Here is a 24773-nt window from a genome sequence, read left to right as displayed (position 1 = left end):
CACATAGACCCCCGTGATATTAGATCTAAATGACACTTTGATTTATTAAAGCCTGGTGTGCATAAGGGGAATTCATGATGATAATGATGGTGAAGATGAATAAATATACACCACAGAGCTAACATCTGTTTTTTAAAGTGGCTGCAAAGCAGAGAATTTTAGCCAGGGAGCAATTTAATTAAGTGGGGTTAAGCAGGGGTCCCCACGCTGTCTGCCCCCCGCCCCCCACCCCGATCAGTCTAGAGTGCGACCTGTGTGGTGGTGCCCCGCTCAGCACAGCACAGGCTCCTTGGAGAGCCGCTGTCGTTAAGGGAACAGTGGAGTGTCATCTTTGCAGCTGACAGGCACACTCATTCTTCCAGGTGATGACACGTTTTAAATCTCTAATTAATATTTTCCTGAAGGGTTCTTATCACACTTTCATTTTTCCCGTTCTCCTTATCCACATGCATCTCGGGTTTAGAGTATTTTCTGTCTCCAAATCAACAAAAGCCTGATTTGATGATAGGTTTTTTTTTAATAGGAGAGGGAGCTAGAGCCGTGGCCCATACAGTGGGCCTTCCAGAGTGATTGCAGAGCTTCTTTTAGTGCAGCCTCGCCGGGAATTTGGCAGAAGAGGCAACAGATGAAGGGCTGTGAATGAGTTTCCCACTCATTTTGAGTACTCTTTAAGCCTACCGATTATCTCATCGGCTGACATTATAATCTTGGTCGCAATACAGATCTATTGCTCTTCCAACAAAGATGCCATCACTTGGGGATTTGGGCCTTTTTGACTTTTCCCACTGCAGATATTTAAACTAAACTCTGAAACTTTTGTTTCTTCTCTCTTCTACTTTATCACCAATGCAGCCCTCCCGTCTTCCTCAGCAGTGTTATCTACAGGAAGGACAAAGGCCATTGTCGTTAGAGGTGGTTCCATGATTGACAGCTCCTTGCACAGGGACCAAACGTTTCTTTGAGAATTTCAGACAGAAGGATTATTAACGTCTTGTTCTGACTTTGCATGGCCTTTATTTCACCTTACCTGTTGACCACTAGTTTAGCTGATGGTAGATTCAAGATTCTAATGCAGTTTGCTTTTGGGTGCATGCCTGGCTGACAAGCAGTCTTGTATTGATCTTATTCTCCTTTTAACAATCTGCTAGAGGTATTTGATGAGGCAGGGCCTATATGCTGGGGCAGTGCCCTGTGTCTCCTTTCCTCTCTGCCATTCTAGATTTCTAGGATTTGAAGATGTGGAGGTTTCCTTCAAAGCTGTGAATTCATTCTGTGGCTTTTGTTCAGGTTGCTTTTTGCAGGAAATTGCCATTGGGCTCTAACGTCAGCATCAGTCCCTGATTCTGGCACATGTCCAACGTCTGCAGCCCAGGTGAGCGAGTGAAGTGCTCAGGGTGCCGCTTCAAGGACCAGGAGGTAGCCCTGAGCGTCCCCATTTGAGGGGGCCACAGCCAAGTGCAGCCCAGCCTGCCGTTCCTCACTGCTCCTTTTCTTTGTCCTGCTCATTGGTTCTTGTCAGCACAGGTGCAGCTCAAGAAAGGAAAGCCCCTCCCTTTGTGGACCCCTGAAAGGCGGGGGTTATCACTGGTTAGAGTGCTTTGGCAGCCTGGGATCCATCTCCACCCAGGGTCCCTGCAGCCTTCAGACTGCTCTATATGTTTAAAATTTCCTACCCACTTCTTTTGAGCGGGTGACTGTGCTTTGTGGGGGGTTCTCAAATCGCCATGCACAATTTTCTCTCCAATTTTGCATCGTTCTCCTTTGCAGGTGATCTGAAGGGGAAGTGGGGAGGAGTCACCTCATTTTGCTCATTTTGGACATTGAGTAGACTTGCTAAAAATCTTTGGTATGAAAAGGAAAAAACTACATCAGCTTGAAATGTATTCAATTTCATCAGAAGGATGAAATTAATGAAGAGTTCATGTCAGTGTGCTGTATTTTGGATTAATTTAGAGGCTTTAAAACCAAAGATAATCCCTAATTCTCCTATCCTTCAGTATAGAAAAATCCTTAATCTTTCTAAGATTCCAGTGTGAGACATTCAGTGTGAATCAGGCAGATGGGCCTGTGAACTTTTGGTGGATATGACTCTAACCCAAGATTTTTGCCTAGTGGCAGATCTTTGCATGAAAGTTTGTGTTTGAAATACTGTTGGAGATTGAATCATGTGCCTCATAAAAGGCATGTACAGGTTCCAACCCCTGGTCCTGGGGGTGTGAACCTATTTGTAAATAGGACCTTTGAATATGTTATTAGTTAAAGTGTGTCCAAACTGAATGAAGGTGGGTCTTAATCCACTCTGGCTGAAGTCCTTCTGCATGAAGGAGACTGGACACAGGGAGAGGCCATGGGGAGCAGTCAGATGCTGGAAGTCGATGGAACCTGGGAAGAGGAAAAGATGCTACCATGTACCCTGCTGTGTCAAGGAAAAGCTGAGAACCAAGGATTGGTGGCAGCCAGCCCCAGTATGGCACAATCTTTGGGGAGAAAGTTTCACCCTATTTATTGATGCCTCAAGCTTGGAGTCCACCTAACTTCAAAACTGTGAACCAGTAAGCTCCCAGTGTTTATGCCAACCCATTGTATGATGTTTATTTTGACAGCTGGGAAACTTAAACAACTACTTTATACTTAAACTTGTCTTAGTTAAAAGTGTCTTTAGGATGTAATTTGGGGGAGGTGGATAATTCCCAGCTCTTTTTTAACTGGGCCTAGCAGGATACCGTGTTGTGGGGCATGGCACCTTGTATTAAGTAAGGATGAAGTCAACTCAAGTTAACTTGAATTGATTGTTACGGAAACTATGTGAACATCAGTGTAGAACAAATACATAAGGGAAGGAAAGGAGTGAGAAAAAATTAAAAAATGGAGAATTGGTGAAATAGAAACTTACTGGGTGAAGATGACACTTGTGCCATATCTGTGTGATACTTTCTGGGGTTTCTACCATCTGAGTGTGTGGGAACAGAATGCCAAGGAAGAGGAAGTAACTGCAGCTTTGAAGAGCTTCTTCAGCAGCAGACTGTAGAAGGAGATGGTCTGGGATAATTCATTTTAGCTGCCATGTTCATATCTACAAGTGATACAAGCCAACTTCTGCTATCCAGGAAAAGGCTTGCTTCAGCCAGGGGTGGCAGAGAGAAAAGTGAAAAACAAGAAGAGGAGGTCTGGGGAGGAGGGGGAGAAAGAGGAAAACATGTTTTGAAATCCACAGATTAGCCAGGAAGGAGAAAACTCCAGGGCCCCCTATGGAAGAGACCAAGAAGAGTCCAAGAAGAGTCCAGGGCATCAAAGAGGGCCACCGAGGAAGGAAGGCCACTGTTTGTGGAGACAGAAGACAGGAGTTGAGAGTGCAAGAATATGGCAAGGATGTGGAGAAGGAAGGTGTGAACTCTACCTGGGGTTGGACAGTGAAAGTAGCTGGAGAAACTAAGTACACTTTGTGGACATTTATCTTCAGCACTGGACAGCACCTCTACCTGCAGTCCCAGGTGCCATGATGATTGTCTGTTTGGTGTCCCAGCACCCACTCCCCTTGCTAACTGTACCCTGATTCCCTTTTGGGAAGTTGAATGTCTCTTGCACTGTGCAGTCAAAGGAGCAGATGCCTGGCATAGTATGGGGAGTCAGGCCCTCTCCAGGTGGTGCAGTGTGAGGTGAGCGGGGTATCTCAGTGGTTTGAAACTGGTCTGGAAGGTGCCACTGGGATCAGTCCTTCCTTGTGTGGCACAATTTCGTGGTTACTCCTGCCTGGATGACGAGTGCTGTCATGGTTCTGTCCTGGAGCCTGTTCTCTTCCCAGCCTTTTGTTTATTCTCACCCTTCAATAACCCCTCTTCTTTCCTAAATTAACTCTCGTTGGTTTCTTATAATCAAAGAACCCTTACTAACACAAGTCAGTAGCTTTGCTGCTTTCATTGCATTTTCTTGGCATGGATCCATTATCTCTTGCTGCTTTATTGATGGCATGAGTGGAGAAGGCTTCCAAAAGGAAAAAAAGTGGGGCGGGCCGCGGTGGCTCAGCGGGCAAAGTGCTTGCCTGCTATGCCGAAGGACCTCGGTTCGATTCCCGGCCCCAGCCCATGTAACAAAAACAAAGAAACAAAATACAATAAAACAAGAAAATGTTTAAAAATGTTTCCCTTTCTTCCTTCCTTCCTTCCTTCTATCCTTCCTTCCTTCTCTCTGTCTTTCCTTTAAAAAAAAAAAAGGAAAAAAAGTTCTCTAAAGATAGTGTCTTCTAATAAGGCAAAAACCCCCCAGGTGTCAGATTCATGTGGGACTGCATTTGCAAGCATGCTGAGCAAATCGTGTGTTTATCTGGACTCCCTACCAAAGGCATTGTCGATTGTGCTTTGGATGGGGGAAGGGGCTTTTATGGCTTATGCTGTGGCACCATTGCAGTGACAAGAGTGTGTTTGTCTGATATGGCAGCAGATGGTGCTACCAGTGCATAAAACCCCAGTTTTGCCACATGTAGGTGATCATCCAGGCCCTTGAGAGTGCATGTCCAAGAAATAGCCCACTTATGGGCACTTTCTTTTTGCCCCTTGTCTCTTTTGTGTAGAGGATGGGAATGGAGCTTCCATAGATCAACAGAAGAGCAATATTGATGCATTTGTACAATTTTTTTATTCACATCGTTTCTTTTTTGAATTAAAATATTCATGTACGCATGTCCTGATTTATGTATTTTTTTCTGGAAGGATTGCTGTGGATGCTTTATTTAGCTAGCAAGTCATGTCTGTCTAACCTGCCTGCATTCATTCATTTGTTCTTTCCTTCCTTTGATCCACCCATCCTCCGTCCATCCCAGCCCATCATCACTTATGGCACAGTTCATCTCACAGAAGCCACCAATGTTCATGGTCCCTCCTACGTCCTCTGAGTCCTCCTGGGGTGTTACCCCCTCCTTGTGCTCTTCACCATGGCCAGGCATCAGCTCCACTGTCCTTCTCATGCACAGCACAGATGGTCAGCAAATGCTTACCAATCAAGGCAGGTCCTCAGCACATACTGACAGAGCGAAAGAGGCAGCATGACATAATGGGAAAGACTGGAGCTGAGAATCTGAAGTTCCAGCTTTGCCCTTTAGAGGAATGCCATTGGCAGTTCACTTTGGAACTCGGGCCTCTGTTTCTTCTTTCAAGGGTTAAAGGGAAGGATTAGATGGCATCTCCAGTCCTGGAAAGTCTGAATTCCTCTGATTCAAGCACCAAGGCAGTCTTCCTTACTCAGGGGCCCTGCAGAGCTGAGTGGGTGGCTGCTACTGGCCAGGCCCCTCTCACCTCCTGAGACTGAGGGTAGAGTGGGGTGGGGGATGGAGGTGGGTCTTTCCACTGCCAGGGTTTGACATGGATGGACAGATACCCTTACACCTCCAGGGGTGCCTCTAGGATCTTTGGGTCACTTCTGTCTTAGTAGTGACCCATGAGACTTTTTTGTTTTTTGCCTTTGTTACATTTTAGAGATTTAAAAATATTTCCAGTAGAAATCGATTTTTTTCACTTCTACTTTGCTGTTTTTGTTTGCTTTATTCAAAGTCAAGTGTTAAGGAGGTAGCATTACTGTGATGGTTTATTTCATGTGTCAACTTGTCTAGATTAAGGTATCCAGTTATTTGGTCAGACAAGCATTGCTGGGCTGATTGTTACTGTGAGGGTATTTAGTGGATTTAAATAATCAGTCAGTTGATTGCATCTATGGCTGATTATATAATCAACAAAAGAGAGTGCCTTCAGCAATGAAAGAAGTCTCATCCAATCAGTTGAAGGCCTTAAAGGGAGAACTGATGCTTGCAGCAGTCAGAAAGTAGAATTTCTATCCCTACTTCAGCCAGCCAGCTTCTCCCGGGGAATTCATTGACACCTTCATTCAAATTCCCAAGTTTTGGCCTACTTTATGGAATATAGACTTGCCAATCCTCATGGTCTAGTGAGCCAATTCCTATAATAAGTCTCATAATATTTACATATCTAAATCTCCTGTTGGTTCTATTTCTCTGGCAAGCACTGCAAATGTTGGTACTGAGAGTGGGGTCTTGAGAAGCAGAATTTTAAGGATGAGGTTCCTATGTTGGCTCTGGGTTTTTTGGAGTTGGTTCTCTAACCTAACTAGATTAAAGCCACTAATAATATTTCTGATGATTAAGGTGCCACTGATAGTTCATGACATGAAGTGGCAATACAGATACACAATATCACCATTGATTACTGCTTCTCAAATGTTTATAAGAGGCAAGGGTCTCGGTGATAATATACTTGATACCTTATTAGAGTTTTGTGGAGTTAAAAGCTATCATGATATTGGCTAAAGCATGGACCAAAATGTGGCTTATATTACCTAATGTTGAAATGCCAGAACTTCCCTGGAATAGTGTAGATAAGGAAGGCCAAAGGTTTAGATAGATTGGAATATTAGAGTAGACTTATTATGTAAGACCTGCCCGTCCACTCCAGGAATGTCCAGGGCACAAACCTTTCCCCAGGTCTGTGAGGAATAAATTTTTAAGAGTAGTTTTTTCGTCTCTGAAGAACTCCTGTGTCAGTTCTTCAGAGATCAGGAACTGCCCCTGAACTTGGGTCCTTAAACACCATGGGGATATTGGATTCCTGGTTAACTGGAGTCAGGTGGCAGCCTTAATCCCCAAAGATGAGTTAGGCATGGCTACCCTAACGGCACACCAAAGTCAAAGTAGTAATCATAACAGTCTGACAAGTAGATACCTGCGGTGTTGGCTAATCAGTCATGGGATACCTTGAAGAGAAATTTTTGGGCAGTCTACTAAATTCTTCCTTGATCTGTATAAACAGAAGACGTATAGCTCAAGTGAGCAAAAGTCTAATTTATTCCATAAAAACAGAGAGTCAAGGCCCCTCAGTCAATTGCTAGACTTGAGTCAGTTTACAGATGTAGAACCCCATGAATGAGGGGTACGTCAGGTCCCTTGAAGGAAGGATCCTGCTACACTGCCAAAATTTTCCATTCATCTTCCTGCCAGCCTTTGCCAAAGGAACCTAGTTCCCTTTACCAGGGTGACTGCACACTGGAGAAAAGGAAATAACCAGATATTTCAGGATTATTAGAAACTGTCTCTGAACTGACATTAATTTCAAGAGACCCAAAACATTACTGTGGCCCACTAGTCAGAGTAAAGGTGTATGGATGTCAGATGACCAATTGAGCTGTAGCTCAGGTCTGTCTTACAGCGCGCCCATTGTTCCTGAACCCATTCTGTGGTATTTCCCCGGTTTTGGAATACGTAATTGGAATAGGCCTACTCAGCAACTGGCAGAATCTCTATATTGGTTCCCTGACATCTGGAATGAGGACTACTATGGTAGGAGAAGCTAAGTGGAAAACAGTGGAACTTTCTGTACCTAGCAAAATAGTAAATCAAGTAACACTGCATTCTGGAGGGATTGCAGAAATTAGTGCTGTCATCAGGGACTTGAAGGTTGAAGGGCAGTGACTCCACCACATTCTTATTCAGCTCTCCTATTTGGCCTGTTCAGAAAACAGATGGATCTGGGAGGATGACATTATAAACTTAACCAGGTGGTGACTCCAACTGTAGCTGCTGTTCCAGATGTAGTGTCCTTGCTTGAGCAAATCAACACATTCCCTGGTACCTGGTAGGTAGTATTGATCTGGAAGATGCTTTTTTTCTTAATACTTGTTAGTAAAGACTGCCAGAAATAGTTTATTTTCATTTGGCAAGGACAGCAATACACCTTCACAGTCCTAGCTCATGACAGTCCTATGTCATTATCTACTCTGTACGGAACTTAATCACCTTTCCCTCTCACAAAGCATCACACTGGCCCATTATATAGATGACATTGTGAACCTACTGAGCAAAAAGAAGCAATTATTCTAGACTTATTTATAAGGCATTTGTATGTCTGAGGATGGGATATAAATCTGATGAAAAGACACAGGGGCCTCCCACCCAGAAGGCATCCAGTGGTCTGGGGCATGTTGAGACATCCCTTCTAAGGTGAAGGATGAGCTGTTGCCTCTGACTCCTCCTACAATGTAAAAAGAGGCACAGTGCCCTGTTGGCCTCTTTGGATTTTGGAAGCAACATATTCTTCATTTGGACATGCTACTTCAGCCCATTTATGGAGTGACTTGAAAAACTGTTAGGTTTAAGTGGAGAACAGAACAAGAGGAGACTCTGCAACAGGTCCAGGTTACTGTGCAAGCTGTTCTGCTATTTGGATCATATGATCCAGCAGATCCAATGCTGCTGAAAGTTTCAGTGGCAAATAGAGATGCTGTTTGGCAACTCTGGCAAGCCCCTATAGGAGAATCAGAGTTCAGACCCATAGTATTTTGGAGCAAAGCTCTACCATTTTCAGATAACTACTTTTCTTTCGAAAAATAGCTTTTAGCCTGTGTTCTACTCTGTAAGCTGCTGGAATGTGATATATCAGAAACAAAATGACTTTTAACTTGCAAGTTTACAGTTCTAAGGCTGTGAAAATGTCCCAATAAAGGCAAGGTTATGAAAATGTCCAAATTAAGGCATCCAGGCAGATACCATGGTTCAAGAAGGCAAATGATGTTTGAGATTTCTCTCTCAGCTGAAAAGGCACATGGTGATATCTGCTAGCTTTCTCTCCAGGCTTCTTCAGTGTTTTCTCCAGGGCTCTGTCCATTCTGTTGGCTCTTTTGGTTCTGGTGGCTCTAAAGGTTTTTCCAAAATGATTCCTTCTTAAAGAGCTCCAGTAAGCAACTCTGCCTTGCATGGGTGGAGATACATCTCCATGGAAACCATCTAATCAAAGGTTATCATCCACAATTGGGTGGGTCACATCTCCATGGAAACAATCAAAAAGGTCCCACCCAGCAATATTGAATGAGGATTAAAGGAATGACTTTTCTGGGGCACACAATAGCTACAAACTGGCACTAAGCCTGCTACTCAGCCTTAGTAAAGACTGAACATTTAACCATGGACCCACAAGTTACCATGAGACCTGAATTGTCCATCATGAATTGGATGTTGTCTGACTCCTAAAGCCATAAAGTTGGGCCTGCATATCAGCACTCTATCATCAAATGTATGTGTTATATACAAGATTGAGCTTGAGCAGGCCCAAGATACAGTTACATTACATGAGGAAGTGGGTCCAAATGCCCATGACCTACACTCCTGCCACATTACCTTCTCTCTCATAGCCTGAAGCTGTCAGCATTTGGGGAACTCTCTACCTCAGTTGACTGCAGAAGAGAAAACTTAGGCCTGGAGTACAGATGGTTCTGCACAATATACAGGTACCACCTGAAAGTGGAGAGCTGCAACACTGTAGCCTCTTTCTGTAATATCCTTGAAGAGCAGTGGAGAAGGCACATCTGCCCAGTGGACAGAACTTCAAGCAGTGCATCTGTTTGTTGTTTTTTTTTTGCTTGAAAAACAAATGGCTGGAGGTGTGTTTTTATACTGATTCGTGAGCTAAGGCCAATAATTTGACTGCATGGTCAGAGACTTAGAAGGAACATGATTGGAAAATTGGTGACAGAGGTCTGGGGGAGAGGTATGTAGATAGAACTTTCTGATGGGCAAAAAACATGAAGATATTTGTATCCCATGCGAATGCTCACCAGAGGGTGACTTCAGCAGAGGAGGATTTTAATAATCAAGTGGGTAGGTTGACCCATTCTGTGGAAACCAGTTGGCCTCTTTCCCTACTCATTCTTGTCATTCTCAGATGGGCTCATGAACAATATGGCATGGTGGTAGGGATGGAGGTTACACATGGGCTCAGCAGCATGGACTTCACTCACAAAGGCCAACTTGGCTCCTGCCAGCAGCAGAGACCAACACTTAGTTTCCATTGTGGTACCATTCCCCAAGGTGATCAGCTTGCTACCTGGTGGTAGGTTGTTTAGATTGGATCGCTGCCATCACAGAAGGTGCAGTATTTTGTTCTTACTGGACTAGACACATAGTCAGCATATAGATTTACCTTCTTTACATGCAATGCTTCTGCCAAAACTACCCACCATGGACTTATAGAATATCTTATCCACCGTCATGTTATTCCACAAGCATGGCTTCTGAACAAGGAACTCACTGTACAGCAAATGAAGTGCAAGAATAGGTACATGCCTGTGGAATTAACTGGTCTTACATGTTCCCCATCATCCTGAAGCAGCTGGATTGATGGAAGGGTGGGATGGCCTTTTGAATACTCAGTCGTATCACCAACTGAGTGGCAATATCTTTGCAGGGCTGAGACAGTATATTCCATGAGGCTGCATATGCTCTAAATCAATGTCCACTCTATGGTGCTATTTATCCCATAGACAGGATTTACAGGTCCAGGGATCAAGGGCTATAAATGGGAGTAGCACACTTTTACCTCCAAAGATCCTCTCAAAAAATCTTTGCTTCCTGCCCTTGCAACCTTAAGCTTTGCTTGTCTATAGGTCTTAGCTTCACAAGTAAGAGGGCTTCCACCAGGAGACACAATAATGAGTCCATTATACTGGAAGTTAAGACTACCACCTGGCCACTTTGGGCTCCTCATACCTCTGAAACAACAGGCAAAGACGGAATTACTATGCTAGCTGGGGTGGCTGATCCTGATTATCAAGGGGAAATAGGACAGCAACTATACGATGGGAAGTAAAGAAGAGTGTGCCTAGGATACAGGAGATTCCTTAGGGCTTGTCTTAGTGCTACCATGCCCTGTGAATAAGGTCAATGGAAAACTGCAACAACCTAATCCAGGCAGGAATACTAATGATCCAAGTCCTTTTGTAATGAAGGTTTGAGTTACCCCACCAGGAGAAGAATCAAGACCAGCTGAGGTGCTTGCTCAGGGTACAGGGAATATGAAATGGCAGTGGAGAAAATTAGTTTTAAATGCATCCATGTTGACCATTTGCAGAAACAAGGACTCTAGTGGTTATGAATATTTCTTCATTGTTTTGTTATGAATATATTTGTATATACAGAAGGCAAATGGTTTGGTTTGTTAAAGCTGCTGGAATACAATATACCAGAAATGGGTTGGCTTTTACAATGGGGTTTTATAAGCTTACAATTTACAGTTGTTAGGCTATAAAATGCCCAATTTAAGGTATCAACAGAGCAGTATCCAAGACCAGTTACCAGCAAGTTTGGGCTCCTCTGTCAGATAGCAAGGCATATGGCAATGTCTGCTAGTCCTTCTCTCCCGAGTACTGTTGCATCAGCTTCTGTGGGTGTGTCCTAGTCTCATAGCTCCTCTGGAGCTTTTTCCATGAGCTTTTCTGGGCTTTCTTTGTGTCCTTTAACCTCTTACAAAGTATTCAAGTAAGAGGATTAAGACCCACCTTGAATCAGGTGGGTCACATCTCAGTTGAAATAACCTAATCAAAAGTCCCACCTATAATAGGTCTACACCCACAGGAATAGATTAAGAGAACATGATCTTTTCTGGGGTACATAACAATTTCAAACCATCACAGCAAATATTTTTGTTTTCTTCCCTATCTTATCCCTATCTTATCATGTTACATATATGTTATTAACTTTATGTTATTAAGTGGCAGGATATCGAATTAAGAGTGAATCTTATCTACAGACTTGCATCCTCATCTGGGGAAAGGGTTAGTGCATTTCTGGTTGTATGCAAGACATTTGGATTAAATTAGGCAAAAATATGCCTGTTATTGTTTCTGTTTAGAGAGTAAGCATGGTTTAAGGAGAAGTATATGAGTGCCAACTTGACAAGGACCGTGATAGTTAAGTTCATTAAATTGTTAAGTGTCATATTGGCTAAGTGATGATGTCCAGTTATTTGTTTCTGTGAAGATATTTCATGGGTTTAAATCATCAGTTAGTTGATTGCATCTGTGGCTGATTACATCTACAGTCAACAAAGGAGATTGTTTTCAGCAATGGAAAGAGTCTCATCCAACCAGTTGGAGTCCTTAAAGGGAGAATTAGTGATTCCAGCAGTCAGAAAGAAAAATTCCTCTCTCTACTTCAGCCAGCCAGGTGCTCCCAGGAAATTCACTGAAACCTGCATCAGAGTTCCCTAGTTGAGGCCTGCCCTGTAGAATTCCAGCTTGCCCGTTTCCGTGGTCGTATGAGCCAACTTCCATAATAATTCTCATTTTATTTACATAAGGATATCACCTGTCTCTTCTGTTTCTCTGGAGAGCCCTGACTAGTGCAATCACCTTGAGACTTTTCAGACCTAGATGGGGGTGAAACAGCAGATCAGGAGTTGGGAAGCCAGATTCTTACCCTCAAGTTGCTGTCATCAGTATCGGGTACTCACCAAGGGTCGCCTGAGCTCCTGCGTTTTATTCTAAGGGCAGTGTGGATCCAACTGCTTTTAGGAGCTGTTCTCAGACTTACCAGCTTTGCCAAGAATGGAAGATAACAGATTTTTTTCTATTTATGCTGTTCTGCTCATTAAGATGCACAATACAAAGGTTAGAGTTGCTGAAGCAAAAGCAACAAGTTCTGATTCATTTGCAGAGCTCAGCCATGGGTTCATTTTGAAATTTGTAACTAATAACACTCCCTGACTCAGTCATGTTCTGGAAGGATGCTTAATTGGAAACAGACTCAGACAGTAGCATGGAGAGCAATAGAGAAGGAATATGGAATGGAAGGGGGGAAACACCCAGAAAGCTAATGTCATCAAGAAAGAAAATGTACAGAGTTTCTATTTGAGACTATGGAAAGGTTTTGGCAGAAGGTGGTGGTGATGGTAGCCCAGCATTGGGGGTGGGATTAACTGCATTGAACTTTATATTTGAATGTGTTCAAAGGAGCAATTATAGGTTGTATATGTTATTAGAATTAATTTTTTAAAAAAATTAGTGGAATGTACAACACAGTGGACCCTGAGTTAAACCATGGACTGCTGTTAATAGAACAATTATGTAAACGTGCTTTCATCAGTTGTAACAAGGTGTGTAGGGTGGTATGTGCGAACCCAATATTTTTATACATGATTTTTCTGTAAACCCATCAATTCTCTAATTAAAAAATGAGAGAGAGAGAGAAAGAAAGAGAAGAGAGAAAATCGACAAAATTTTGACAATTGAATCTGTGATATTTTTCCAGAAACATTAGGCATACCGGTGGGTAGGGTTGCTCTGGTGAGTGGGAGTTCAGGGGAACAAGCATGTGGTAGGTTTAGAAAATCAGCAGCACATTTCTTTCAACATCTGCCCTTATTTCTAACAAGCAATGTACTTTCCAGGTTGCCCACCTCTTGGTCTGGAAACCTTAAAAATCACAGACTTCCAGCTCCACGCATCAACAACGAAGCGCTATGGCCTGGGAGCTCATCGAGGGAGACTCAACATCCAGGTAGCAGCCCCATTTGAAGGATTCTGATGGCCTTGCTAGTTGCTATGGCAATAGAGACGGCAATGATTAATTACACTTGGGTTTGGCCCCATACACCACATTTAAAATGGGTTAGCCCTAGATCTTGAAATAAGGAAAAGACATTGCTGCATAGTCCTCATGTTACAGAGAGAGCCCTGAGACTCCAAGAGTACACGTCTTGTCCAAAGACTGTAGTTAATAAGTGACAACTCCAGTACCTGGGCCCAGGAGTGTCTGCCTCACCTCTTGATCTCTTTCTGTCCTTAGACAGGCAGGGGAGCGGTCTGAGCAACTGTGGGCACAAGGCTAGCAGCGACATGGTACATAGAGGCAGTGATATTTTCCCTCCTTTACCGCCCTGCCAGCCCTTCCCATCCCCATTACACATATACTCCCTTGGTCGCTTCCCTGACTCCCTCCATCATGACCTTTCAAGTCAGACCCACAGTGTCTCCCCTGGGTGTGGCACATCATATCTGACTGTCTGCTGAGAGTAGCCCTTGGAGAGCATCTCTTTCCGCCAATCCCAAACTCAAAGTTCTGCTCCAGGGAGGACCTCATTGAACACCTACATGTCAGGCAGATTTTGACTCCATGCCTTTGCCCAGGCAGGTCCTAGCTGGAGCTCCTTTCCCCTCCACCATGCCCAAACTCGGTAAATCCTTCTTTTCCATGCTGTTAGTTTCCTAGTGCTGCTATAACAAACCAGCAGAAGCTTAGCCACTTCAACAGCACATTGATTATCTTGTAGTTCTCTAGGGCAGAAGTCTCACTGGGCCAAAATCAAAGACTTGGCAGGGCCAGTTCTGGGGCTGTAGGGGAGGAGCCATGTCCTGGTATTTCCCAGCTTCTAGAGGCCTCCTGTGTACTTGGCTTGCGGTCTCTTTCCTTTAAAGCCAGCCACAGCAGGTTGAGTCCTTCCCATGCTGCCATCTTCTGGCTCTTTATTCTGAGTCCATCTTCCACTTTAAAAATCTGTTGTGATCCCATTGGGGATTTCCATCTTTTAAGGTCAGCTGCTTTGCGACAAGATTTCTGTCTGCAGCCTTTCTTTCCCTTTGCCATGCAGCCTAGCCTGTTCATGGGTTCTGAGGATTAAGACATGAGCATCTTGGCATTCACTGCCTGGCTGTCCACATCCACAAAACCCTTCCCCTCCCATGCCGACTCCTCCTGATCTGCCCTTTCTCTCTTCAGCATGTGCTCATATACTGTCCCGTATGGGTCTCTCGTGGTGCTGTATTCTAGTTTTCTTTCCCCTAATGCTCCCTTCTCTTGTGTGGTGTCCAAACCCTTCCCCCTGTCCACCACCTCTTCTCACCTCTCAGCAGAGGCCAGGCTCTCGTCACCATACTGGAGCTCCTCCAATGCTTCCCTGAAGGCAGATATCTTCTGAGTGGCAGAGTGGACAGTCATGGTGCCCCTGCCACTGGCCAGCACTGTGCTGGAGACTGGACCTGAGTGGATGAGGCCCCTCCCACGGTGCCCACAGGCTCGTCAGGGTCTGAGCTGGCTGCAGACTCCCAGCTCTGCCCTTCCCGCCACCTCCACACTTGACTGCATCCAATAGATTTTCAAACAGCTCAACCTTTACCACTTTTTGGTTCAGAGGAATTCAGGGGGAACATTTCCAGAACCAATTTTAATGAAATCCAAAGGCTGGTTTATGAATAGTCTTTCTTTTTTTACTTAATAAGAGCTTATAAGAAACATATGGAAGTGTGGCACTGGAAACTGTTTAACCAGACAGTGATCATATGAGTTCTCCAAGTTTGAAGAGAAGTAGCTTTCTGTAATCCCAGAGTGTTTTCAGCGGTTTGTATGGGCTCTAGTTTTCCCAGGGAATGACAGCTTCAGGCCACAGCAAGGCATAGGTACAGATGGGTGGAGGGTGCTGTTTTGTTTCTCAGTTGGGGGGTTGTCATCTGATGTCTTGAATGCTTTCCCTGTAAATGAAGTTAGGCTTTAAGAAAAGAGGGGGTGCTTGCATTTTTCCAGGCTTTTAGTAAAAAATTGAAAGACCCTGTCAGCCCTGAATTTGTTTGGGGGCTCTTTGTGCCCATCCGGATGGGAATTCAACAGACAAAGAGCAAGCAAAGTAGGGTATGAAAGTGTCAAAGGTTTCAGTCTGGTGCTCCGAGTTCAACTCTTAGCCCTGACGTTTCTGGATTCTGTGACCTTTAGAATAATTACCTCATGTCTCTGAGCCTTAGTTGTCCCCTCAGAAAATCTGAGTCCTTTGGAAACCTCACAGAGTGGTCAGGTGGTGGAATTAGGTGACGTGATGTTTTCTTTTTTGACAACTGTATTTTTTTTAAATAGAGAAGTTATAAGTTTATAAAAAAATCATGCAGAAAATAGAATTTCTGTATACCCCCATATACATTTATGCAATTTTCCCTATTATTCACTCTTTGCATTAGCTTGATACCTTTGTTACAGTTAATGAACCAATATTATTATAATTATACTATCAACTAGTTACATTAGGGTTCACTGTGTTGTACGGTTCTATGGTTTTGTTAAAAAATTTTATTCTGGTAACATATGGCCAACCTAAAATTTCTCCTTTCAACCACATTCAAATATATAACTTAGTCAGGTTAATTACATTCACAGTGTTGTGCTACCATCACCGCCATCCGCTACCAGAACTTTCCTGTCACCCCAAATAGAAACTCTGTAGCAGTTCAGCATTAACTCCTCATTCCTTACCCTAACCCAGGTCCCAGGTAATCTGTATTCTGGTGTCTGACTCTTTGAATTAGCTTTTTTCTATTTTGCATCAGTGAGATTGTACAACATTCGGCTTATTTCACGCAATATGCTATCTTCAGGGTTCATCCATGTGGTAGCATGTATCAGAACTTGATTTCTTTTTCTTTTTGAGTGTATAGACCACATTTTGTTTATTCATTTATCTGTTGGGTAGCACTCTGGCTACTTCCACCTTTTGGCAATTGTGAATAGTGTTGCTGTAAACACTGGTGTGCAAATATCTGTTCAAGCCCCTGCTTTCAGTTTTTCAGGGTACACACCTAGAAGTGGGTTGCTGGGTCATATAGTAATTCTATAATTTACTTTCTAAGGAACTGTCAAATGGTTTTCCACAGTGGTTGTACCATTTTACTTTCCCATCAACAATGAATGAGTGTTCCTATTTCTTCACATCCTCTCCAGACTTGTTATTTTCTGTTTTTTTTTTTAATAGTAGCCATTCCAGTGGGAGTGAAATGGTATCTCATTGTGGTTTTGATTTGCATTTCCATAATGGCTAATAAAAAGCACTTTTTATGTGCTTTTTGGCCATTTGTAGATCTTCTTTGGAGAAATGTCCATTTGCGTCTTTTGCCTGTTTTTAAATTGGGCTGCTCATCTTTTTGCTGTTGTGACTTATAATTTTAAAACATTTATAGCTCTGAAAGTTAAACATAGAATTACCATATGATCCAGCAATTCCACTCCCAGATGGACTCTTTCAGTCTTTCAATACCTCAAAGAATTGAAAACAGGGACTCAAATGCACACACATTTATATCCTTTGCAGCATTATTCACAATAGCTAGAAGGTGGAAGCAAACCAAGTGTCCATTGACAGATGGCTAGATAAACAAAACATGCCATGTCTGTATGGCAGAATATTATTCAACCATAAAAAGGATTGATGTTCTGATGCACGTTACAACTGGGATAAATCTTGAAGGCCTCATGTTGGGTGAGATAAGCCAGACACCAAAGAACAACAATTGGTTTAGTCTGCTAATATAATATATCCAGAACAGGTAAATCCATAGAGACAGATATTAGATGGGTGGTTGCCAGGAACTGGGAGAGGGGGCAGTGGGGAGCAACTGCTTAATGGGTATGTGTTTTCTTTTGGGACGATGGAAAAGTATTGAAACTAGATAGAAGTAGTGATGACACAACGTGGTGAATGTACTAATTGCCATTGACTTGTTCGTTTTTAAATGTGTAATTTTAGTTTATGTGAATTCATCTCACTTCTGTGCTTAAAACCTTCAGTAGCTTCCTGCTGCTTTTCGAATAAACTCCCTGCTCTACTCCCTGCAGAATGCCATCCCTCTCTGAAAGTCCACGAATGTGTTTTTTAGTGGTGTATCGTCTGTCTCCCCCTTGAAAGTGAGTCCGCTTATGAAGAGGCCTTCTGTCTCCTGCTTGCCCCTCTCCTGGGTCCCTAAAAATCACCTGCAATGGCAGATGCCCAAAGGATCTTGGATAAAGACCTGGCTGAAGTACAAATACTGCTTACTCGCTGACCTGCCTTCACTGGACCGTGCAGGGGGCCGAAAGCCAGACAAGCCTTCCAGCAGGGAGCAGCCAGGCTATGCTCACGTCCCGGTCATTTCTCCTGCCTCAAGTGTCCTGACCCACGAGCAGCTCCCCAGGTGGAACCCAAGCTCCCCAAAGCATAGGTGGAACACACTCTCCTGTCTTCAGTCGGGACAGAAATAAGAGGGTGGTTGAAAATGGCATGGGTGCTGTTTGCCTTTATAGGCATGGTTTCTTTAATGGCATGTTACTTACCCTAATGCCCTCTGGCAAGAATCTCTCTGTACCTGCTCTTACACTGTGAAGTGGATGTTTTCATAGCAAAGTCCAGCCCAGCTGTCTTCCAGCCTCTGTATCCCACCCCCCCTTGGGTTCCCAGTATTAGCTAGGAGGGTGAAGCACTGCCCACAGCTGGTGAGGGTGGGCTCTGAGGCTTTGTTGCATGACCCCCCTGGGGAAGCAGTGACTAGGTCACACCCCCTTTCCTTTGCGCCTTCTAGAGTCAGTGCCCTGTGAAGCATATTCCAGCAGCACAGGTGCACAATTAAAGGCAGTTCTCCCAAAAATATACCTCCCCGCACATAACGGTCGGAAATGGCATTTAAAAATAACCACATCTTGTCTCGTATAAGAGTTTTTGGTAGGCGTGTCAAGCTAATGGGATTTTATGTGAGAGAAACACGGAGGCACCAGGATTTGGAGCTATATTTAAATACAGGGTTGCAGATTATGACTGAGTTTAGTCCCTCCCTCTGCATGCCCGGGCTCTGCGGGGATGTGCCCGACAGTGGCTCAGCCTGAACATGGGGACCCAGAGGCTGGGACGTTCGCCTTGAATCTAACCAGCAGAGTGATCTTTGGGACCTTTGCTGAAGAATCCCTGCTCCTCTGAGGCCTGGACTCTGTGTCAGGAAAGTGGAGGGCGACTCCACCCCCAGCTCTGCTCCATCAGGGGTTTGTGAGGCCCAAAAGAAATAGGAAACTGAATTGTCCTTGGAAATTCTCATTGCAAATTCTCAATGCATAGTCATGTCCCTTAGAATTCCTCTGTGCAGCAGACCATGTGAAGATCCTGTTAGGTGCCAGCCACTGAAAGAGCAGAGAGGAAAAGCTCCTGTTTTATTCCCTACACTCAAGATGCTTCTAGTCTGTACAGAACAGAGAACAGGAATCGGCTCTAAAGGTCATTGCTTTGCACTGTGCCAAGCATTTTACATGCGTTATTTCATTTATTCCTTAACATGAGACAAGTACTATTATAATTACCTCCACTTAATTGAAATCAGACACACAGAGTGGTGGAATAACTTGGCCAGGATTTCCCAGGAGAGTTAGGATATGGATCCAAGCCCCTTTCTGCCTCAACTGGCTGCTCCCAAGGACTCCATAAACCTGCTTCCCATGTCAACACATTGATGAGGAATGTTCTAAATGCATCTGGAGTTATCCTTAGACCATGTACCTCCCTCTGTTTGAACAATTACCTGGTGCTTATTTACTCCTCTGTCACCCTCGCCTAATGATGAGCTTGCCGATGGTGTGAATCTTGCTCTTCTGTGCATACTCCAAGCTCTTTGAGCACGGCACCTGGCACATATATGCTTAAAATAAATGTTTCTGGGTAGTTGCTGCAACACTCAACGGTAACACAGCTGCTGTGAAGAAGTCTGGGAAGGCTTCCGAAGGAGGTGATGCAGGCTGGTCTGTTCTCAGGTGTGTTTCTGTGTTGTGAATTTGCTCATGTGTAGCATTGGTCCATGTATGATTCCTTTCAGGGACGCTGGTGTCTTGTGGGCCCTAGTGGCAGCACTTGAACACAGAACACACCAACACTCCGAGCACAGATGCTTCCGAGGAGCACAGTACACACTGCAATGCCCGTTGCTCCACGTTCCTCTTCTTGGTTCACTGTGCCCTGTGCTCTGTTTCAGAAATGCTTATTGCTTTGTTCCTTAATTCATGTGCTCTCACCCTCACAAGTCAGCAGCAGCTTCCACTCTTCCTTATACCCCTTTTCCTAAGCTACCTTTTTTTTAAAAGATCAAATCTATAATTATAGAAGTCTGTGCATGTATAAGCAATTTAACAGGTCTTTTAAACTCTGCTTAGCACTTTTTTTTTCAGCATTTGTTTGATTTTAGTGTTTTTATTCCAGACCTGTATACATTTGAATAGTCTTCCAGGAGCCCTATTTTTCTTTTTTGTAGTTTAAGATTTTGCAGACTGTAAACTTTTTTAGGAATGCATTTGTCATATTATAGCAGAAGCACCTGTCTATTTGTCCCTCATGTTAAGCAGAGGACCTTGAAAGATTAGAAGCACCTTGTATCTCCACTTATAACTTCTTTTTATTTTTGCAAGTTGAATTTTGCTTATGTAAATGTCATAAGATAGCACAGAGAAGAAACCAGAGTTTACCTTTCATCAGTACATTGGGACAAGCTAGATTATCCAAGACTGAAAGAAGGGATCATGTTCAACAGAGTAGCAAAGGTTTGACCTCTCTTCTATGATGATTCTTCCAGTGTGCCCAGGATCATTTTATGTCAGCTCTTACAGCTTTGATCTCACCTAGTAATTGGGGCAGCAACAGATGGATTTGAAATTAGTATCTTGGTTGGCAAAAAAAGCACATTTTGGCAATCACATTTGGATCATTTGTCTCTACCTGGTCTTAGCAGGTAAACCTGCATTCAGGTGATTCACCTAAAGCTACCCCATCATCCATCCTTCTCCTCTAGGACCCCAAGGGATTTTCCATGACTCATAAGCAGAATCACCACCTAAGTGATTTAACCTACCACCATTATTATGTCAGATGCTTCATTCCCTGGAAAGCCTCCTTCCCCTTCCAATTTCCAGAAAAATAAAAAATACAAAACAAGAAACAGACTTGGTTTCAGATGCATAAACAGTGTGCTGGAGTATAAAGCATTACTGATAACATTGTTATAGAAGAATGTCAGCTTACTCCAGGGCACTTCCTGAGTATTCCTGAGGAATAGACACGATTTCTCCTTTCCACCCAGTGGGATGTTCGTGGGCATACATCACTGCTCGTTGACATATTTTCCATGGAGAAGATATGGAGCCTGGAAATCGTGCTGGCATTTGGAGTAGTCCATGGCCAATCCCAAGCCAGAACCAAAGGCTAACGGTCACATTCTTCCTTTAAAGACGGTAAGGGAGAAAACAATTCCTAATCCAAAACCAATACCTATTTTCACAACCGCATCCGCCATGCGCCGGTCCGACCTGCTTCCTGCCCAGCTCTGAATCCGACATGTCCCCCGCCCACCGTCCCAGCTTTCCTGACCAGCGCTTACCATCTTAAAGGGCTGAGTTTCAATCTCATTCTGTGACTTTAAAGAAATACTGAAATATTGAGGCAGCGTGACTAGAACTCAGGCTGTCACTGCGAGTCCTGCCTATTATAAAGAATGAAATCAAGTTGTTGCTTAGATCAGGGTTTGGAAGAAAGTTGACGTTTTGAGGTCAGAAGGAAAAAATGCGGACCCAGCATTAACATTTCCAGGCGCCTTTGTGATGGCCTGGGCAGGGCCATTTGACTCTCTCGTGACCCATGTTTTGTCTCGTGTGTGTTAGAAATGATTCAGAGTTTGGCCCCTTAGAGACGTTCACCTCATGTTCTAAGTAAATGTCTGGTTAGATTAATAGTATCTGCCAGATGTGTTTCCCCGCAGCACCACAATGAACCGTGCCTCCTCTCTTTAGTCATTCCATGAAAAGAATTCTGCAGAGCACCTGGATGCTAATCTCAGGTCCAGTTTCAACCTTCTGATGATTTTTTAAAAACTGCAATGAGCCGTGTGGGCTTGGAAGGTGGCCGGTGCCTGTGGCTGTGTCCTGCAGGAAGACACCAACTTGGTTTCAGAACATTAAACCGGATTCTATCCTGGTGGTCTGGATGCCTTTTTGAGACGTGTGTCAAGGTGCATCCACGTGGGGCCAGCCTTCCCAGCCCCCTTGCTGTGGTCCTCTGCGCCAATGGACCTGCTGCCTAGCTGGCCCAGATGGAGAAGGATGTGGGTGACACCCCATGCACACCCCATTCCTGGCTCCTGCTGGACCCCACAACGCGAGCCTTTGGCCCTCATGTCTTCAGATCTTGCCTGATTTTCTCTGTGCTCCACTTCCAGCTTTTTCTGCTGCACAAAAGTTTGCTGTAACTCAACAATTCCTTCATGAGGCTAAATAACATACTAGGTGCTGCGGAGGCAAAAAAAATCATCACAGTGGGCATCATTTCCAAACCAAAGAATGTCATGCTCATGCCAATAAAGGGATTTTGTTCTGAATCTGCCTTCAGGAAACAATCTGGGAGACAGTATTTGGAGACCAGAATGCTGGAATTTGGGCTGTTCAGATTTTTATGGTAATAACAGGACCAAATATTTTAAATTATGGCTCTTAGGAAGTTGAAAATGAATATTTACCGTCATGATTATGATGTACTGTACTTATTCTCAAGAAACTCATGTCATAAATACATGTGAAGTTAGAAAAACTGAGGGTAGAAGAACATTGCATCGAGAAAGCCTGCATACCAATAGAGCCTGACCCGTGAATGACAGATTTTTAAGAAACCCAGGGAGCATCTGGTTCAGATACAGATTCTCTTCTACTTGCTACTTGCCAGTGACTGTGCTATGTTCATTTTTCTTTACTATTTCTGTTTGGAAGAATAGCTCTGTTTTAGACTTAAGGAAACTGGAGTCCAAAGGGGCAAAGTGACCTGCTCTATCCCCCCAGTTCATAAGTGCAGAGCGGAGATGAAAAGTCAGCTTTTCTGGCTGCAGGTATGCCCAGTGTGCTTTTCCTTGCCATTCCCTCGAATCTCTAGATGGTCCATTGTGTTCATCGGCTTGTGGCCTCCCCCTGTTACCCCGCTCAGGACTTGCCTTCCTGACTGCTGGCTTGAACTGCTCCCAGAACCTTCTGGGCCCAGAGAAGGCCCATGGAGACCTGATGAGTGTCAGTAATGCATGCCTGTGGCATCTTATGTACATTCAGCCATCACAACCTATGAGCATCTTCTCTAATGAAGCCAGGTGGGGATGGCACCTTGGCCCAGGCAGCCAGGCTGTCTCGTGGACGTGAACAGTTGTGGGTCGGGTGTGCAGGTCAATCGCTGTTCATGCCTGAATGGATGGAGAAGGCAGCGTGGAAACAGATAAAACCAGTGTGGGAGAGCGGAAGGAGACGGAGAGGAGGAAATAAATAAACCAAATTTATTTATTCATTTAATTTAAAAATCACAGTCTCCTGGGGGACTTTTATGTACCAGGCACTGCAGTAAGCTCTGGGGTGCAATGGTGAGCAGCACAGCAATAGTTTCTGATGGCTGAATTTATTGAGGACTTACTATGGGCTGGTCTTGGGATACTCGGTGACCAAAGCAGATAGGGATCCTTGCCATCTCCAAGTTATTATCTAGTGGGGAGGCAAATAAAAGGAAGAAATGTAGTAAAAACAATTGATAAATGGTTTATGGTATATTTAGAAGAATTTATTTTGAATGTTTTAAATTTGAAACTCTAGGCATTTATGGATTTCCTTAGCCAATGTAATAAAATATTTAGGAAATTGGCTTTGAGTTTGAAAAATGACTTTAAAAACAATGAGTATTTTTTGGTAACCAAATTGACTGCTGAGGTCTGAGCTGAGATAAACTTTGCAGAAGTATCAATTGATTTGCACCTGGGAAATTTTATGGATTTATCAAAGATTTATGGCAGAGGTTTATCACAGAGGTTTATTGAAGGTCGGTATTCACAGCACATCATGGCAGTTTCAAAGCAGATTACTGAGCCACAAAATATTGTGATTATTTCCTTTCATGAACAATTTTTTTGTTCTCCTATTATTGCATATGTTTTCGTTTTGAACACTGACTCCCTGTGACAGATTTGGTGTGTAAAACACCCTTCGCTATGATTTTCTGCAAGGTCAAGCCTGTTCAATGATTTTTAGTCTCTTTTTTGATTCTTGTTTTTCTGTTGACGAACCTTCAAGAGCCCTTTGACCTATTGCCTTCTGAACAGGAGTCTTCTACATACTTACTTTGCTGGGACTTCCTTTACCACATTCTGAGAATTCTCATCAGTTTTCTCTTATGTTGAAACTTTTCATTTCCAGATCCTGTATCTTCCTCTTTTTTTGGTGTTTGGCCTCATTTTTTTGTGGCACCTGTCCTCAAGTAGCTTCACGGAAATGGTGCATGAGAAGTAAATTTTTTGGAGATCTGTGTGTCTGAAAATGCTTTAATTTTATCACACTTGATTGACAGTTTGGCTGGGTGCAAAATTCTAGTATAAAAACCCTTCTCCTTCAGAGTTCTGAAAGCATTATCTGTTCATTGTCTTCTAGTTTCAGATATTGCTAATGAGAATTATGCTACTATTTTTATCCACCATCTTTCTTTGATTTTACTTTTCTTGTTACTTATTTTCTCTTTGGAAGTTTTTAGAATCTTCCTAATGTTTCTAATGTTCTGAAATTTTACAGTAATATGCCTTGGTGTGAATCTTATTTTATTTGTTGTACTAGATTCCTGGAGTTTCAATTTGAATATGTAAGGCTTTCAGATCAGTAGATTTTCTTATAGTACTTATTTAATAATTTATTTATAAATTAAATAATTTATAATTAAAATTAAATAATTAATTATTTATAATTAAATAATTAAAATCTTCTGGATGTTTTCTTCTGCTTTCGTTGTTTTCTCATATTGTCTGTTTTCCTTTTCTGTCTTATTTTTTTGTAATATTTCTTCAGCTTTATCCATCCAGTCTTTCTATTGACTTTAAAAGAATTAGCATTCATATGCTTAATTTCCAAGAGCTCTTTCTTTTTTAATGATATTTTCTTTTTTAGAATTACTGTTTCATGCAGCAAGATCTTAGCTTTCTCCCAATATTGACTATAATTTCTTTGACGTTTTCTTCTGTTTGCTGTTATGAGTTTATTTTTTCTTTTTGCTATAAGCCTGGCTGCATAGTATTTTAGAACTCAATGAGGAAAAGGGTATCAGTATGCTCATATCTCCAGAGTTCCCTGTTCTTAAGCATCACATCCCACCTGCTCTCTTCTGTGCCTGGTGTCCCTAAATCTA

General features: G+C 43.1%; 1 protein-coding gene and 1 pseudogene across 1 annotated transcript in view; one reads left to right on the top strand and one right to left on the bottom strand.

Moving 5' to 3' along the window:
- Positions 1-24773, top strand: part of CPXM2 (carboxypeptidase X, M14 family member 2) — a 133322-nt gene that overhangs the window by 20899 nt on the left and 87650 nt on the right. Inside the window, exon 3 of the mRNA XM_077126333.1 lies at positions 13218-13327. Coding sequence (XP_076982448.1) covers positions 13218-13327 — 110 coding nt within the window. The remainder of the gene's footprint in view (positions 1-13217; positions 13328-24773) is intronic.
- On the bottom strand, positions 20689-20923 carry LOC143653283 (MICOS complex subunit MIC10-like; annotated as a pseudogene).

Source organism: Tamandua tetradactyla, chromosome 13 (genome assembly GCF_023851605.1).
Source record: "Tamandua tetradactyla isolate mTamTet1 chromosome 13, mTamTet1.pri, whole genome shotgun sequence".
NCBI classification, from domain to species: Eukaryota; Metazoa; Chordata; class Mammalia; order Pilosa; family Myrmecophagidae; genus Tamandua; species Tamandua tetradactyla.
The sequence above is the reverse complement of the archived record's forward strand: the minus strand, read 5'-3'. Positions and strand labels throughout refer to the sequence as shown.